A 16,991-nucleotide genomic window follows, 5' to 3' on the forward strand; every position below is an offset into this window, starting at 1 on the left:
TCTTAAACCATTTAATGATATGACCTCTATTGAAGTTGACCTCTAATTGTGTCATGAAAGTGACTGGCTTCTTTCAACTTCCTCCACTAGCACCTAAGCTCCAGCAGCTTCTCCTTCTAAGATAGAAAGATTCTTCAAGCCTAGATGTAGGAGGGTTGTAATCTCAGCCAGTGGAGGGAGTGAACGTTCACCCTAAATGAAGCTGCCCCCTCCTTCGAATTCTAGAATCAAGGGAGCATAGATCGTAGATTTTGAGCTGGAAAGTGACCTCAGAAGCGATTTGCCCTGTACAACCCCTTAGAAACGAAGTCCCAGAGACTTAGTGACTCAAGAGGACCATACTTGAGCCTTTCTCCCATTTTCCCTGGGACTCCCAGAATGTAGGAGGGATAGTCTTCAGGATGAGGAATGCTTCCTGGTTTCAGTTAACAGAAGGCAGTCTCAAATTGCAGAATGCAAAAGGTTTTTATATTTTTTGTTCTTGTTATCATGCCTTCCCCAAGATAAACTCATCGCCTGAAATCCTATCATGTGATTGATTCAGCTCTGATACTCAGCATCCTTGGGTTGTCTCTCCCCTCCAATTGGAGGGCAGAGAAATAAACTCTTCCCAAACTAGGTAGGTGACTTCAGAGCTTGTGCCAACTTATTTCCAGTTTGCATTTGTGTGTTGTCTTTCCCCATTTGACTGTCATGGGTAGCTAAGTGGCACAGTGGATATAACGCTGGACCTGGAGTCAGGAAGACCTGAGTTTAAATCCAGGCTTAGGTACTTAATAGCTGTGTGACCCTGAGCAAGTCACTTAACCCTGTTTGCCTCAGTTTCCTCATCTGTTAAATGAACTAGAGAAGGAAATGGCAGATCAGGAAAACCTCAAATGGGGTCATGAGGAGTTGGACACAAACAAACAGCATTTTACTCCAAGTTACTTGAGGGCAGGGACTGTCTTTTTCTTGTTTGTACTGGCAGCCTTAGCACTGTGCCTGGAACATACATAGTATGCCTTGAATAAATATTTATTATTGTATGTTTTACAAATTTTAGGTTATCAGCAAACAAGTAGAGTTTAGGGAGTGTTAGTAGAAAGAAACTCCTGTTTATTAGAGAAAAACAGTTTAAAAGAAGCTCCTGAAATAATAATAAATGTTATTTGACTGGCCAGGAACTTATCTGAATGAGACCTTTTAGAAAAATTTGAGGGTGGGTGAGCATGAAAAAAGGATTCAATGCTTCCTTGAGCAATTTGCCTTAAGTTGCCTGAGGTCTAGGATGTTTCTAAACCTATAACCCAACTAGACAATTCAAAGAAGTTAAAGAGAAAAGGAGTTACATATTAAATACATACATAGAGTTATAGCAACTCTTTTCATAGTAGCCCCATACTGGAAACCAAGGGGGAGAGGAGACATCCACCTACTGCAGAATGGCCAAACAAATTGTGGTGTATGAGTGTAATGGAATATTATGGTGCTTTAATGACAGTCTTAAAGGAAACTGAAGATGTTGTGATATGGTGGAGTGAGAATTGGGCAGAAGTAAGACAACAGTTTTCACAGTAACAACATTATAGAGAAAAACAACTTTGAAAGGTTTGTGATCTGATTAGTGTGATGATAAACCAGAAGTCCAGAAGATGGAAGATAAATCATCACCCATTTGCTAGAGATGTAATGGACTTAAAATCTAGGAAAGCAATATGTGTAATTGGATATGGCCAATGTGAGAATTAAAGTTTGGGTTTTGTTTCTGATTGTTCTGTGGAAAGGGGACAATGAGAACGAGATATATTAAATGTTTGTAAAAAGAAATGGAAAAAATTGTACTCTCTTAATTAAAGCCCCACGTCAGTGATTTAGGTCCCAAGTATCAGTTATGTAACCTAAGGGGACGTTTTCCAGCAGCATACTTCTTTGTCAGAAACTTCATAAGTAGACAAAGACAGAAAAGAAAAGGATTAGCTTCCGGTCTGTAGTGGCAGGTGGTAGCGATGATCACAACTCTATCTAAAAGGCATAATTTGAACCTTAGTCAAATTGACTACAATCCCATACATTCTATCCATTATACCAAGAAAAAGGATTACATACTAACTTAAGTGCCAGGTATTCAAGGAAACAAAAATATCTGTCTGGGACTTTCAGGATAAAAGGAGGTTACAAAAAGGATTGAGTCTTACTTAGGGACTAACTCTATGGACATGTTAATTTGTACTAGGACGTGGTAAACTATGAATTGGAAAAAAATGTATTTTCCCTCCCTTGTTGCAAAGATAGGGGGACTAAGAGTATGGAATGTTATATATAATGTCAGAGACATTTGTTTGGGGTGAGATGAGATGGAGGAAAGATAATAATTGAAAAAATTAAATTAAATCTTTAAAAAATTAATTCTCCCCTATCCATAATTATGAAGAGAATTTTTCATCGTATTTAGGTTATTTATCTCTTTCTTACCTAGCATCTCATACCTGGGCAGTTGAGCAGTCTTCTAATTCGTCTCCATGCCTCAGGCCTCTCCTTTTTTCCAAATCATCTTTCATATATCTACCAAAATGACTTTTTGTAAAAGTCACTTCCTTACTCAATAGATTGTTATCGCTAGGCTCCCACATAAGCCTGTTTGTCAGACTCTCCAGAACTTGGTCCCAACCTCCCTTTCCAACTTCATCCACCATCCCATATCCTTTTGGCCTAGGCGAACCAGCTTGCTACTCCAGCTCCCGTGCCTTTGCCTTTGTTCTGGCTGCCTGTAGGATGGAAATGGACTCCCTAGTTTACCTCCACCATTTAGAATGTCTATCTTTCCTTTTAAATTCTACCCAAGCAACAGTTTGTACAGGAAACCTTTCTTGATCATCCATCTGTCCTGTGCCTGCTCCTGCCAAATTAACCTTGTATTTGTTTTTCATGTCCTTATTTATGTGTGTGTTGTCTCCCCTGATAAATTACGAGCTCCATGAGGGAGAAAATAGGTTAATAGGTCTTTATATACATCAAAAGTGCCCCTGGCATAAAGTAGGTGCTTAATAAGTTCTTGTTGATTAATTGATTGTGCTTGTTGATTAATTTAACTTAGATGCTGGTCTAAATCTATTTTCTGCCAAACTACTTTTTTGTTTTCTTAGGCATTCTTATTTTTGATTCTATCAAAAACTGGGCTAGTAATTTGAGTTTTTGATCTGTTGCTTATATACTTTGTTCCACTGGATTATTTTCTTATTTTTTTAATTAATAGCAAAAAGTTTCAATGATTTTTATCATTTTATTTATTAATGATTATTATTATTTTATATTGTTGAGGACTGCAAGTGCAATGCTCCCTTTCAACTTTTCTCCCTTAGTTCCCTTGAGATTCTACACTTCTTGTGCTGTGCAAGTAAATTTTATTGTTTTGGGTTTTTTTTTTTGTCTAGCTGTAGAAAATAAGCATACTCCATGGTGGCTTGTATAGCACAAAATTTATCAAATAATTTAGCCAATGTTATTTTACTAGTCCACAGGCCAGACATGATTACTAAATGTACTTCCTATTATATCTTCCTTTATTTCTAGAAAGTGTTTTGCAATTTTATTTAAATAAGTTTTGGCTATATTTTAATAGCTTGATTCTCAAGTATTCTGTACATTTTGCTGTTGTTTTGAATGGAATTTCTCTTTCTGTAATTTCATTCTGGTTTTTGCTACTAGCTCTGCTATATAGAAATGCCGAGCGTTTTGTGCATTGATTTTATATGCTGCTGTTTTACTGAAGCCATTAATCATTTCAGATAGTTCCTTAGCTTATTCATTCTTTGATTTTCTAAGTAAGCCCCCATGTCATCTGCAAATTGGAATGTGTTTGTTTTCTCTTGGTTGATGTTTAACCATTTGATTTCTTGTTCTTGTTTTGCTGCTATCACTGGCATTTTTTTCTGGAACTACATAAAATAATATTCGGGAGAGAATACACCCTTGCTTATCTAAACTTGTACTTACCAGGAAAGCATCTAACATATCTCTGTTGCAAACAATCCTAATTTTTAATTTTAGAGACTCATACTTTTATTATATTAAAAAAGTACCTCTCACCCCAATTCTTTTTCTTCTTAAAACACAGAGAAGTGAAAAATAGTGTTATTAGGGTCATTCATTGGTCAGTGTAAGTGGAAGATTACATTTATAGGTTGTTTTTTTAAAAATACATTTTCTGAAGTGAAGGATTTCTTTTTAAAACTATAAGCTGATGAAGTTTTGGGTACTTTTTGAATGGCTGTACTCGGTGTGTAAATCAAATGTTCTCTGTAAAAATTCTTTACTTCTAATTTCAGCTCAACAAACATTTCTTAAAGTGTTGTGCTAGGAAAAGATAAGAAGTTTGACCTCTTACTGTTTACGCCAGGCAATAATGACACACAAATAATTAGTAAAATAATTTTTAAATGTATATCAGGTGAATAAAATGAAAGTGAAACATTGGAGGACTTGTTTGGACTGATGAAAATTGAAGTAATAAGCAAAACCAGAAAAATGATAGAGAAAGAAAGAAATATAGTTAAAGAATTTATTAAACCCTTTCTTTATGCCAGACGCTGAGCTGTATACCAGTATGATCATGCAAGATAGTACCATCCCTCAAGAAGCTTACATTATAATGCAGGAAGGTAGCACATTAAAAAAGGGTGGTTTTTTTATTTAATTTTTAAAATTTATATAGTTTTATATATGTGTGTTGTGTATGTAAGTATATATTTTAAAAGTCTACCAAAATTGTACAAGGGAGATGCTATATGAGATCCTTGGGGAGAAACCAAGGAAGGCTTCTTAGAAGAAGTAACATCTATATTGGTCTTTAAAGGATAGGTAAGAATTCAGTGTTGAAGGAAAGTGGTATTCTAGTTATTGGAAACTTGATGAATGAAGATTCTCCCTCTTAAGTCAGTACCACAATGTCCATTTTTACCATTGCATCTTAAAATCAAGCTTAATGAGGCATCTACTTACTCTCCTTCAATCCAATCATCCCTTAGATATGAATCATTGGTCATACTTATCAATTTATAGAATATCACTGTGTTATATTTCAAAGCTAAACTAATGTGTCCTTTCTTCTTTCTTGTCTTTCCCCTCTCCCCCACCCTCATTTTGACAGGCTCGGGTTATGTATAATTTTGATGCTGAACCTGGAAATAATGAATTGACGGTTATTGAAGGGGAGATCATTACAATTACAAATCCGGTAAGAAAAATGTCACGTTGGGTTCACAGAACTGTAACTCTTTTCATAAGATTCTTTGTAGAACAGAATTGATTATTCAAGACCACAAAACATTTTTTTTGCTCTGTGCTCTGAAGTAAATGGTAAATGGACCAAAAGTACAATATCATTTCCCTAAATCTTAAGGCAGAATTGTAGCTCTGCTAAGGACAGCTGACACTACCACTGAATTCATGACTTGAAGAGTGATGTTTTCCTCTGCTGCCACAACACAGTGTCATGTCTTTATAATAAAAGATGGATGCTTATAAATTTCTTGACTTACTATCCTAAGGGAATTACTTGAGGCCAATATAGAATGGACCTCACTTAGAAATGGAAGTAGCAGGTAAAAGAAAGTATATGTTATAATGACTGGCATTTCATTCATTTTTTATCTTTCTATCTATATTGATGACAGAGAATCAGTTAACTGCATTTTATAGATAGGAAAATGGAATCAGAGAAATCTTGGTTTTGCCCCTGTGGAAAAACCAGCTAACTCTAACATAAAACCTCACTCTTCATAGGTCTGCCATATGCCAACTATTTTTGGCTCTCTTACCAAAAAATATGCTCTTTCTGGGTAGTTGCCCTACTCAGTCCATACCTCCTGTTCTACCCTGAGTTATAACACCACATCATGATCAGAAATGGCAAAATGAATGTATGTCTTGCATACATTTATGTCATGTTATATCGATCATATATTCTTAGGTGACCACTATGTTTCCAGTACCACTAAGTGCTTTGGGAAACAAAAGTATTGCCTATATTGATTTCATAACTTTTCAGAATAAATTGCCAGCTTAATCACATTTTCAGCAAAGGATCATAGATTGAGTCAACAGACACCTTGAAGGTCTGCCTCTTTTATAGTGAACAAAGTTGTTATTCATTCACTTAAGTTGTGTCTGACTCTTCCTGACCCCTTGGGGGTGGGGGCGGTTTGGCAGAGATACTGGGTGTTTTGCCATTTCCTTCTCCAGTTCATTTGACTGATGAGAACTGAGGCAAACAGGGTGAAATGACTTGCCCAGTTTCTAAGACAAGATTTGAACTCATGAAAGATGAGGCTTCCTGATTCCAAGTCCAGTGCTCTATCCACTGTGCCACCTAACTGCCAATAGTAAGAAGGCCAGACAGTGACATTACTGGAAGGGAAATTTGGGAGGATTTGGGAAAGGAAGGCCAAACAGCTTGTCAAGGTGACAACAAGGTGAGGAGAGTGACACTTAGAATTGAAGACCACATAGCCCTTCTCCAAATCAGTGCTCCAGTGGAGTTAGCCATAACAGCTCCTAGCAAGAAAGATCAGGGTTGAAGGTGCTTGGCTACTTCTGTGACCTTCTAGAGAGATTAACTCTTTCCCACCAAGCCAAGGAATTAGTTTCCGGTTAACAATGCACATACCTCCCTCAGAGAAAAGAAAGTAAAGGAGCTTGAAGAATTTTTCTCCGGTCATTACTAATCCTATCTTTCTTCCCTCTCCACCCAGAGGGAGAGAGGTTGAGAAGACTGCCTACAGAAACAGAGTGAGTTATGAGTTGGACCGATTGGTTTCTAATATCACTTTCAAATCTGAGATTCTCTATAAAAGGAGCCAACAAACCAACAGACAGACATTTGTGAAGTATAGGTTGTCTCTGCACACAAGCACAGTCATGGTCCTCTTGGAGAATAAAGGACAAACCACAGCTGCCTGGATGGGGACCCAGCTGGCCAGCTCCAGTTGGGCAACTCAGCTCATCCTCCCCTCTCTTCCTGGCCCTTCTTCCCCTCCACATGGGGTATCATGCTCTTAACTGAGAGTATTCTGCCCAAAAGAAGGTAAATTTTGGTGACTGAAACCTCCGTAGTTAACTTGGCGTTTGCAGGCTAGACTTCTTTCTCCCAGACTATGCCTTAAACCCAATTTACTGTGGATCACTTTGATTGGACAACAATAGATCCCTGCCCAAGTACCACTTAATGGCTATTTTTTTGGGCCCTCCTGTCTCAGAATGAATGTAAATAGCAGTTGTTTCTGTTTTGGTCAGCAACTGAGGGGCTTCCACTCCCGGTTTGATTTTTTTTTTTCTTAGATTAAAGGGACTATCCCTTGACTCACTTATTAATCAGGCCTATTCATTGAATGGGCATTGCCTCACTCAACGGGAGCACTTGAAAAGACCTTAGCTTAAAAAGATCAAGGTCTCCCTCTGCATCCTGGGCTATCTCCAGTCACCCTTATGATATCTGGCCACTGGACCCAGATGACTCTGGAGGAGAAAGTAAGACTGGTGACTTTGCACAGCCCTTCCTCACTCAAATTAAATGCAATTGCAAGTCATGTCATCATCTCCCTGATGTCATGGTCCTCTTCTGGAACATAGGACAAACCACAACTTCAACTGTGTCTGGTTCTGTTAAGAAATACAAATTAATTAGTTGGTTATCATGAAAGAAGATAGAATGTTTAGAGAAGACTTGGCCCTTGCATTCTCAGAGTTTACTAGGGATAGAGTGCAGAGACAGATGGTAGTAATAAATAATGTTACCTCATTGCATTTGAGTTACAAAACAAAGTACTATCAGTGTGAGGTCTGAAAAGGGAAAGGGAATCTGAGAAGACTTCCTGGAGAAGGGGGGCCCATGAATTGCTTTTAAAGATGGCTAGGAGCCAGGGATGTAGAAGAAAAGCCAAGATACTGGAAACCACAAGAAGAGAGCATTTCTAAAAGGAAAGGGATGGGAGGCATTTGAAAAGTTATGAGAAATAGAATTAAAGAAAAATCATGACATACCCTTGAAAATTACTTGGTAATTTTTTAACCCAAATTTTCAGATTTCCTAGTGGGATTACTTGGAGCAAAAACTGATAGTTGTTCATTTACTAAACATTATCAGGCCTCTTCTAAATATCCCTAAGCATGTGGTCATATACTTGGTGTTTAGAAATAAAGGAAATTCATCTTATTTTTAAGAAAATGTCTAAGGCTCAAATTCAGGCCAAATTGTTGAATTTTTTTAAATTAAATTTTGTTCTATTATCTAGTATTTTTTTTCCTTCCTTTTTCCCTGGAAAAAAATAAAAAATAAAAAAAACCCTTGAAACCAGTGTAAATAGCCAAGCAAAATGAATCCCCACTTTGATAAGTTCCAAAAATGTGTTTCTCATTCTACATATTTAAATCATCACCTCTCTATGGATGGTAAAAATCTTGAATTTAAATTTCTAGATCACCAAAGTAGTGATTGATACCATGGGGTTACCCATTTGTAGTTTAGAATTGTCAGTTGGGGGCTTGTATTAATGTGGATATTTAATTAGGAGCTCAATAAAGCTCCTTTTTTTAAAAAAAAAATTATTTTGTTACCTATTTCCTAATTACATTTAAAATAATTTTTAACATTTTTTTTAAATTTTGAGTTCCAAATTCTCTCCCTGCCTCCCACCACTCTCCCACTCTTTGAGAAGGCAAGCAATACAATATCAGTTATACATGTGAAGTCATGCAAAACATATTTCCATGTCAGTCATATTGCAAAAGAGAGCACACACAAAAAACTACAAGAAAAATAAACTAAAAAAAGCAAGCTTCATTCTGCACTCATGTTCATCTGTTCTCTCTCAGGAGGTAGAGCGCATTCAAGGAAATTCTTTTTGAAGTATTATTTAGATGAAAATTAGAATGGAGAATGTGAGTTTATTTTAATTTTATTTTGGATAGTCCTATTTAACCAAAAGAGACACTGTAAGAGCAGTAGAAAGAAAGGAAGAGAAAAATTAATTTCCCTAGCCCAGATGACCTGACCACTCATTAACTTACATGTACTTACATTCCTCAGAACAACATTATGAAGTAGGTTACACATGAGGGCACCCCTATTTACAGATAAGGAAAAAGACGTGCCCAAGAGTACATAGCAAATAAGTGACATAGCTCAGACTCAACCACAGTTTTTCCAGCCTTGGAGCTTAGTGCTTTTCCATTGTATCCAATGCATCTCATAAAGGTAGTAATTTTCTAGAATTGAGTTGTGGTTTAAATGATAAGTGAAGAACATGTGGTTATCAAAATAGAGCATGCTTTGCTTATAATTGGGGCATTATTTAGAACCACCACCAATTATTCATCAATATTTGAATAATTTTAGTCTGGGTTTAACTTTTTTTCTGGTAGCTAAGGTCTTAAGAGTTTTTGGATGTCTGGGCGATGCCAGGAGGGAGGAAAAGGTAATTTATGAATAATGGATTTTGCAGAGGTGATGTATTTAATGTTTAAGTTGTTTTTGTTTTGTTCCTTTTATTGTGATTCTTCACGCAAGTTTTCCAAATATACCGAATTTCTATGTGTGGTTTTTTTTTTAGGATGTAGGTGGAGGATGGCTAGAAGGAAAAAATAACAAAGGAGAACGGGGGCTTGTTCCCACGGACTATGTTGAAGTAAGAATTTTCAGTCATTTAATTACAGCAGTTATAACCGATTCCTTCCCTAACTTGATTTTGGAACAGGTTTGAGGGACAGAACATAAAAGAGAGTTACAATTATTGCTACCAAATGCTTTCCCTTCCTTGGTGTGATCCGTTGTGGTTCAGTATTATTGTTCAGTAACTGCTCTGGAAAAATTGGAAGCCATCTTATTGTGGATTTTAGGGAATAATAAATTGTACGTTGAAGTAAACAAGATAATAGCTTACATCTGTTGTGATTGTTGTTTTTGTTAGTAGCATTACGCTATAATTCCTTGCCTTTATAACCTTTACCTTTATAAGTGTTTATAACACTTGACAGTTACAAAGTATTTGTAATATAGTAATCCTGTGAGGTTGGTAACCCTATTTTCCAGATAAGAAAACTGAGATTAAATTACTTGTCCACTACCGCCCACCTAGTCAGTGACAGGACAGAGGCACAAACCCCAGTCTTAGGTTCAGAGAAGTTAAAGCTTACATAGACCTCAGAGGCTATCCCTTTCATTATACAGAAGAGAAAATTAGGATCCAGAGAGGCCAGGTGTGTTGCCCAGAGTCACTCAGAAAGAGCCCATCCATGTCTTCTGCCTCCAAATCCAGTGTTGACTCTGCCACATCAGAATTTCCCAATTCCTTTTCTCCACAGCCTGTTTTAAAAAAGTTAGTTGCTCATTGAAACTTTGAGGTCCAATTTCAACTCTTATCTTTGGTGTCCATTACTATAGCATTAAATTCCTTGAATTGGCCATCCATGGTTAGACACAATTGGGTTAAAAACCAACCAGCCACCACCAACAAAAACATTTGAGCCAACCAGCTGGCTCCCTCTGCTGGTTGTTTTTCTGTATCATGTATAAAATGGATGTAAAATGGTATGATCATGAAGTTCTGCTGAGGGTAGACAAACTAAGGTCCTGTGCTGACATACAGAAGTGTTTTGTTTGCTTTTGTCTTTTAACCTAGTGGTTAAGTGAAGAGAGAGTACTCACTCTAGAAAAGAGATGATGTCTTTCAGGAGAAAAGAAGGTGATGGAGCTAGTCTCCTGGGATCCCTTTAACAGAAAAACCTTTCTTAGGGCCACTCTTCCAGATGCCTCACTAATGATAGGGGGGACATGCCATAATGTCTCATTCATGTCTGCCCAAAGGTAGGAAATCAACTGTTAAAGTTTATGAGAAGGGTTTCTGCTTTTCATTTGATGCCTAAAAGTCTCTTAAGATTGAGAGAAGTCTGAGGTATGACTGGCATTGAAGTTCATCACAACTTCCAAACTTTCTAGTTTTAGTACAATCACTTGTGTGTCCACCTTGATGTTTTCAATCAGTTGCTTATAGTTCATTCAATTAGATGTCAAGCACCTTGATAGGTGTGGAGGGAGATACAAAGAAAGGGGTAAGACCCAACCCATGCCCCCAAAGGATCTGACATACAAGTAAATAGGATCTCAAGCACCATTTTTCCCCTGCTGGTTGGCTCTGCTGGCCTACAAAAATCTTAACCTCAAGTGGACTATGAATTGACTGAAAATAATAAGAGTTCCTTTACTCTTCAGATTTTGACTAATGGTGGGAAAGATCAGTTTTCTTGTGGAAATTCAGTAGCTGACCAAGCCTTCCTGGATTCTCTCTCAAGTGCAGTTCAAGCCAGTGCCTCAGCAGTCAACAGTAATAACCAGGTATGTATTCTTCTGATCTTATAGAAATGATGGGCTTTGCCAAGTGCACAACATATTGTGAGAGCTATGGTGTGTTAAGTTGTCATTCTCTAAAAGCACAAAAGAAGGTTGCTGTTAGCTTAATGTGCTGCATTTCTGTTGAGTATTATTAGCAAAGAAATCACACATTCAGCCTTGATAGAGAATGTTTTTGAGACTAATGGGAAGCAAGGCGTTAATGACTATAGAAGAATTCTGGCCCAGTGCTTTGAATTCATTTATGAGGTCTATTATGGAAACTGAAGAAATATAGAAAAGAGGGACATGAGAGAAAAAGACCACTTATTCCTAAAAATTTCAACTGATGAGGCACCTGCCACAAAAACAAACTATTTTTGCCTACCAAAGAAAGCTAATACTGAAAAAATTGCATTGAAATAATAAAGTATTATTATAGAAGCAATTGACCTTTGATTGGTTTAAGTGAATTTTAGCTTAGCCTGGCCTTCTAGATAGTTATGCAGTGTGAGCTGCAAGTCATGCTAAGAAAATGATTGAGTCAGCTGATTTCATTTTACCACCTTCCTGTCACTTAGGATTATGTTAAGAATAATGGAGGGATTTTATTCCTTATATTTTTATGCATGTACGTAAAACTTGTTTAACTTTTTAAAAACTGCTCCAAAAATTAAGGATATGCTTTAAAATATCCCTAGGTTTGTTTAATAACCTGTTAGGGACCTATCAGCAGGGCAGTTTCCAAAAGCTTCTTAAACCTCTTTCTGTTTTTAGCCCTCCACAATGGAAAGAGTGTTGGATTAGAAAATGACAACCGTGTAGAAGGTGTAAAGCATCAATTAAAAATACTCATTTTTTGTTACACTTTTAAAAATTAAACAAAACTGGCCACTTTATTTGACCAAGCTTCCATTTCTAGCCAGACTCTGACACTGAGTGGACTTGGCACTACTGACACTTGTGACCTTGGAAAATCACAGAATCTTTCTAATCCTCAGTCTTCTACTCTGTAAAGTGAGCAAGTTGAACCAAATGATCTGAGAGCCTTTTCAGCTTTACTATTCTATCATTTGAAATCCTTGAGTTTATTAAGAATTATGTGGAGCATCACCTGTTTTCTTTTACTTTTTTCCTAAAAATATTGCTTTCAAGATTCAAGGGCAATCATCTGGCTTTTTTTATTTGTCCTTTTATAGTACAACAATAATAGTTAATAGCTAGCATTTATGTAATCTTTTCAAGTTTGTAGGATGTTTTCCAAATACTATTTTGTTTGAGCTTCACAATAACCCTGAGAGATGGTTTCTGTTCATTCTCTTTTTCCAGATGAGGAAACTGATGCAGACAGAGGTTAAGTGATTTGCCCAGGGTCACTAAGCTAGTTAGAATCTGAAACTGAATTTGAGTTGAGATTTTCCTAACTCTCATCCCATACCCTATCCACAGAGGATGATGGCGTATGGAAAAGAACCCCCATATAAACTGTAGGCCATAACTGTAGTAATGATGCTATTTCAACCCCCACTCCCCCCGCAAGGTATTTCTTATGTCCTAAAAGTATTAGGGATAGTAATTTCTTTACTCAGCTGTGTTGTATAGGTTTGTGGACTTTGGTTGGAGGGAAGTGAACTGACCAGCCAAATATTTGGAGACGTGAAGAATGTTTGACCATTTTGAAAACAGTAATTCTGGTAGTCTGAAGGAACCTCTCGGTAGAAATTTATAATATGATGAGACATTCTGGTGAGCAGTCTGCATGAGTGAGTATAATTATCTAAACTCTTAGAGGCAGGAGGCTATAGCGATTCCTTTATTTTAATATTCAAGAAGAATCTTTTCTGATTTAGATTATTCAGTTGGGCATGAATAGTCAGAGTCACAAAGGATTCTGACTTTTACTTTCAATACTGTATCACCATCTCTTTGGTGGTGAGACTAAATAAATTAAATTTGATTCCCTTCTCACTCTCACTTTGTATCCCTGATTAGGTTGAAAAGTTAGATTAACAAGCAGCGAAGCCTCAAATATGTTTGCTATCAATAAATTGAGCATAGTACTAAATTTCGATGGGTGCATAGTAAGATTTTGAGGAATTCAAAAATATTTTTCTTAAAACTGAGAATAATTTTAAGAGGGCTAATACAGAGTGGTTTTGTTTTGTTTTGTTTTTTACCAGTTTGTGGGGTTTAGTTGTTTTGTTTTGTTTTTTAAGTTTATTACTATTCTAGCCAAGTTTCTTCAGGATCTGCAATCTGATCAGTATGGGTACTCCCTCCAACAGTACATGTTACATCCTATCCATGTTTTCTCATCCTGTTAGACTCTTGTCTATGTGCTCCTATAAATCTTCCCCTGGGGTCATCTCCTTTTCCAATCATACATCTCTCTAATATGAACGTCTGTGCTACTTCTCTTCAGTTAGGAGGGCAATTGGAGGGATCTGGAAAGGCTTCATATAGAAGATGGTGCTTAAATTTTATCTTCAAGAAAGAAAAGGGTTCTCTAAAGTATAGCTAAGGAGAGAGTGCATTCAAGGTAGGAGGGATGGCTAGGATAAAGGCACAGAGGTGGGAAATGGAGTTTGGTGTGGTGTTTGAGGAATAGAGAAAAAAGTCTTGTTTGTCTGGATCACTGTATCACCAAGGCAATATTCACAGCACTGAGGGCAACTGTAAACATGCTGGCGTAATTCTGAGTTGCAAAGTATAACAGACTCTCCATATAGAAGGCAGAAGAAAAACATTTATTCACACACCAGAAAGCCGAATCCCAACACCATAAAGCCAGATCCATCATAGTAACAAAGAAGTCTATACACATTATCAGGTCTTCCCACAAACAAAAGCCAATGTAATTCCCTTAATGCAGATCTGATGATGTCAGGCCTATTAATGAATGGGAAAGATCTTCCCATTTAAATTACCAGTACATTTCCCATTTAAATTACCATTAAAATCACAAAGTCTATTGAGGCTGGAAAGATAGCTTGGGGCCAGGTTATGAAAGGCTCTATAAGCTTAAACAAGTTATATTTTATTCTCAAGATGATAGAGAGCCATTGGAGTTTAAGCAGGGGATGGACATCATCAGATCTGCCTTAAGGAAATTACTTTGGCAGCAATGCATAGGGTGGACTCAAGTAAAGAGAGACTTGTGGCAGAAGACTGATTAGGGTATTGCAGCATCCTAGGGAAAAAGGGGTGAAGGCTTGAATTCAGGTGGTAGCTGTCTGTGAGTGAAGAGAAGGGATAAATACGTGAGATATTGTGAAGGCAGAAATGTCAAGATCTGACTACTGATTGCATATATGAATTGAGAGACAACAAAGAGTCAAGGATGACACTATGGATGAATGGTGGTGCCTTCAACAGAAATGGAGGTTAGAAGAGAATAGGGTTTAAGGAAAGGATAATGAGTAAAGATTTTACATGTTGATTTATGTCTCTAAGACATCTAATTTGAAATGTCCAATAGGCAATTGGTGATGTAGAACTGAAGTTCTGGGGGTGCCTACGTCTGGTTACATAGTCAGCTAAATGAATCATAGTCACAGAGGTGATAATTCAACTTATAGTAGGAGCCAATGAGTTTACCTAAAGAGAGAAGAGAGAGTGGCAGGATCAGAATGTTGGGGAGCACCCACAGTTGGCAGGAAGTGATATGAATGGTGAGTCAGCAAAAGAGTCTTAGAAGGAATGGTCAGGCAGGTAAGGAAAGGGCCAGTAACCCAGAGAAGAGAGAGCATCTAGAAGGAGAGAGTAGTCAACACTCCTAGTACAGTAGATGGCTTTAGGACTGATGAATGACCATCAGATTTGGTAATTAAGAGATCACTGGTAACTTTAGAGAGAGCAGTAGAGTTGAAGAGTGAAGGAGACACAGGAAGTCATGAAGATGCACATGTAGACAGCCTTTTCTAGGAGCTTGGCTAAGAAAGGGAAAAGTGATAGAGGACCATTCATTGTTTGAAGGGATGGTAGATCTAGTAAAGTCTTTCTCATGGAGGAAGAAGACTTGGGCATGTTAGAATGCAATAGGGAAGGTATCAGTAAATGGGGAGAAGTTGATGATTAGAAAGGAGAGGGTGTGAATGACTGAATTAATTTACAATCTGGTAGAGAAGATGGGAGTAGGTAGCATCAAGCATACATGTAGAGAAGTTAGCCTCAGATAAAAAGGCCACCTCATTTTCAGAAACTAGGGAAAGAATAAAGGAGGGGATGGTGTCAAGGGGTTTTAAGATGAGAAGGAAAGAAGAGGGAGCTCATATCATATGGCCTCAATTTTCTTAATAAAGTAAGAAGTGAGATTCTCAGTTGAAATAGGGAAAGGGAGAAAATAGAGGCTTAAGGAGGAAAGAAAAGTTTGGAATCATTTCTTTGGAGGTTATGATAGAAAATCAGTTAGGAATAAAAGGACTGCCTTGCTGCATTTAGAACCCAGTTGAAGCTGAATAACATGAATTTATAATGTACTTATTCAGCATGGTTGTGTGACTCTGGAGAAGTCAGAAGGTGGGAGTAATCCAGCGGTGACATTTGGGAAGAGATGAGCTTTCTTAGGACTAAGGGGTAAGAAACATTTCAAGAGAGGTTGGTTTGTGAACTTGGATGGGGAGAAAAACTTACATCTTTGTTTCATTAGAATTGGTTTCTTTTGTAATCCTATGCATTTAAAAAAGCATCATTCTGAGAAGGTGCCCATGGGCTTCACCAGATTGTCAAAGGGGGTCCATGACACAAAAAAGGTCAAAACCCTCACAAATGTAGGAAATCCTTTTTGACTTGGACTTTGCATTGGATGTTCTGAATGACTGGGAAATATTTTTTGCAACATCTCACTGTTTTATGCCTCACTTGATATTTATATCAGATGGTCATTGAACCAACTTACATCTTTCAAGGAATCTTGAATGATTTTGACATGTGCTTGGGCAGTTCTTCATTGGAGCAGAGCCTTTAAGGAGGCAATTTATTCTGCTGAGTTGAATGCTTTTGTCACCAAAAGACATAGGAACAGGGATATTTAGTTTTTTAGTCACTTGTATGACTATAAAGGTGAGGCAACATGGACTTGATCTGGTGTAGCTGCTCTCTCCACCCTTGTTTTTGCTTCAGGTAATTCAGTGAGCATGTACTAAGCAACTACACTGTGCTCATTAACTCAGCTGTTAGAGTTCATACGTGGTGCCTCTGCCATCCTAGATGGTGAAAAGTTTGCTATAAAAACACATACAGATCTTTTCCATCTTTTTATCTGTTCTCCTCTTCTACGTTCCATCCTTAAATATATTGGAGTGACTATTCTTAGTTGGGTCTCATGACAAGCTTTCAGGAAACATTATCTCATTCTATACCCTTAATGTTTTAGGAGTAAATACTGACTATACTCCATCTGTAATCTATCCTTTCTGTGAGAGCTTTCTGATATATAGATGTTGTCCCTGGCTGTCATATCTTCCCACTTGACAAAGAGATCAATTTTTACTTTTTAGGTGGTTTCTGAGCTCTTTAGATCTCTTTGTTGTGGCAGTTTACATTGGTTAAATAAACTTACTTAGGAAATGGTACTGGTTTGTGTAGTCAAGATCTAATCTTTTATCTCTTTTCCCTTTTTGGTGTCAAC

At 37.3% G+C, this 16,991-nt stretch overlaps 1 protein-coding gene across 2 annotated transcripts in view; it reads left to right on the forward strand.

Moving 5' to 3' along the window:
• Positions 1-16,991, forward strand: part of SNX9 (sorting nexin 9) — a 110,784-nt gene that overhangs the window by 26,825 nt on the left and 66,968 nt on the right. For both annotated transcript variants that reach the window (XM_072643787.1, XM_072643786.1), the window contains 3 exons: positions 5,129-5,215; positions 9,588-9,662; positions 11,246-11,368. In XM_072643787.1, the coding sequence (XP_072499888.1) occupies positions 5,129-5,215; positions 9,588-9,662; positions 11,246-11,368 (285 nt within the window). The remainder of the gene's footprint in view (positions 1-5,128; positions 5,216-9,587; positions 9,663-11,245; positions 11,369-16,991) is intronic.

The sequence above is a fragment of the Notamacropus eugenii genome, chromosome 2, assembly GCF_028372415.1.
Source record: "Notamacropus eugenii isolate mMacEug1 chromosome 2, mMacEug1.pri_v2, whole genome shotgun sequence".
Classification (NCBI taxonomy): Eukaryota; Metazoa; Chordata; class Mammalia; order Diprotodontia; family Macropodidae; genus Notamacropus; species Notamacropus eugenii.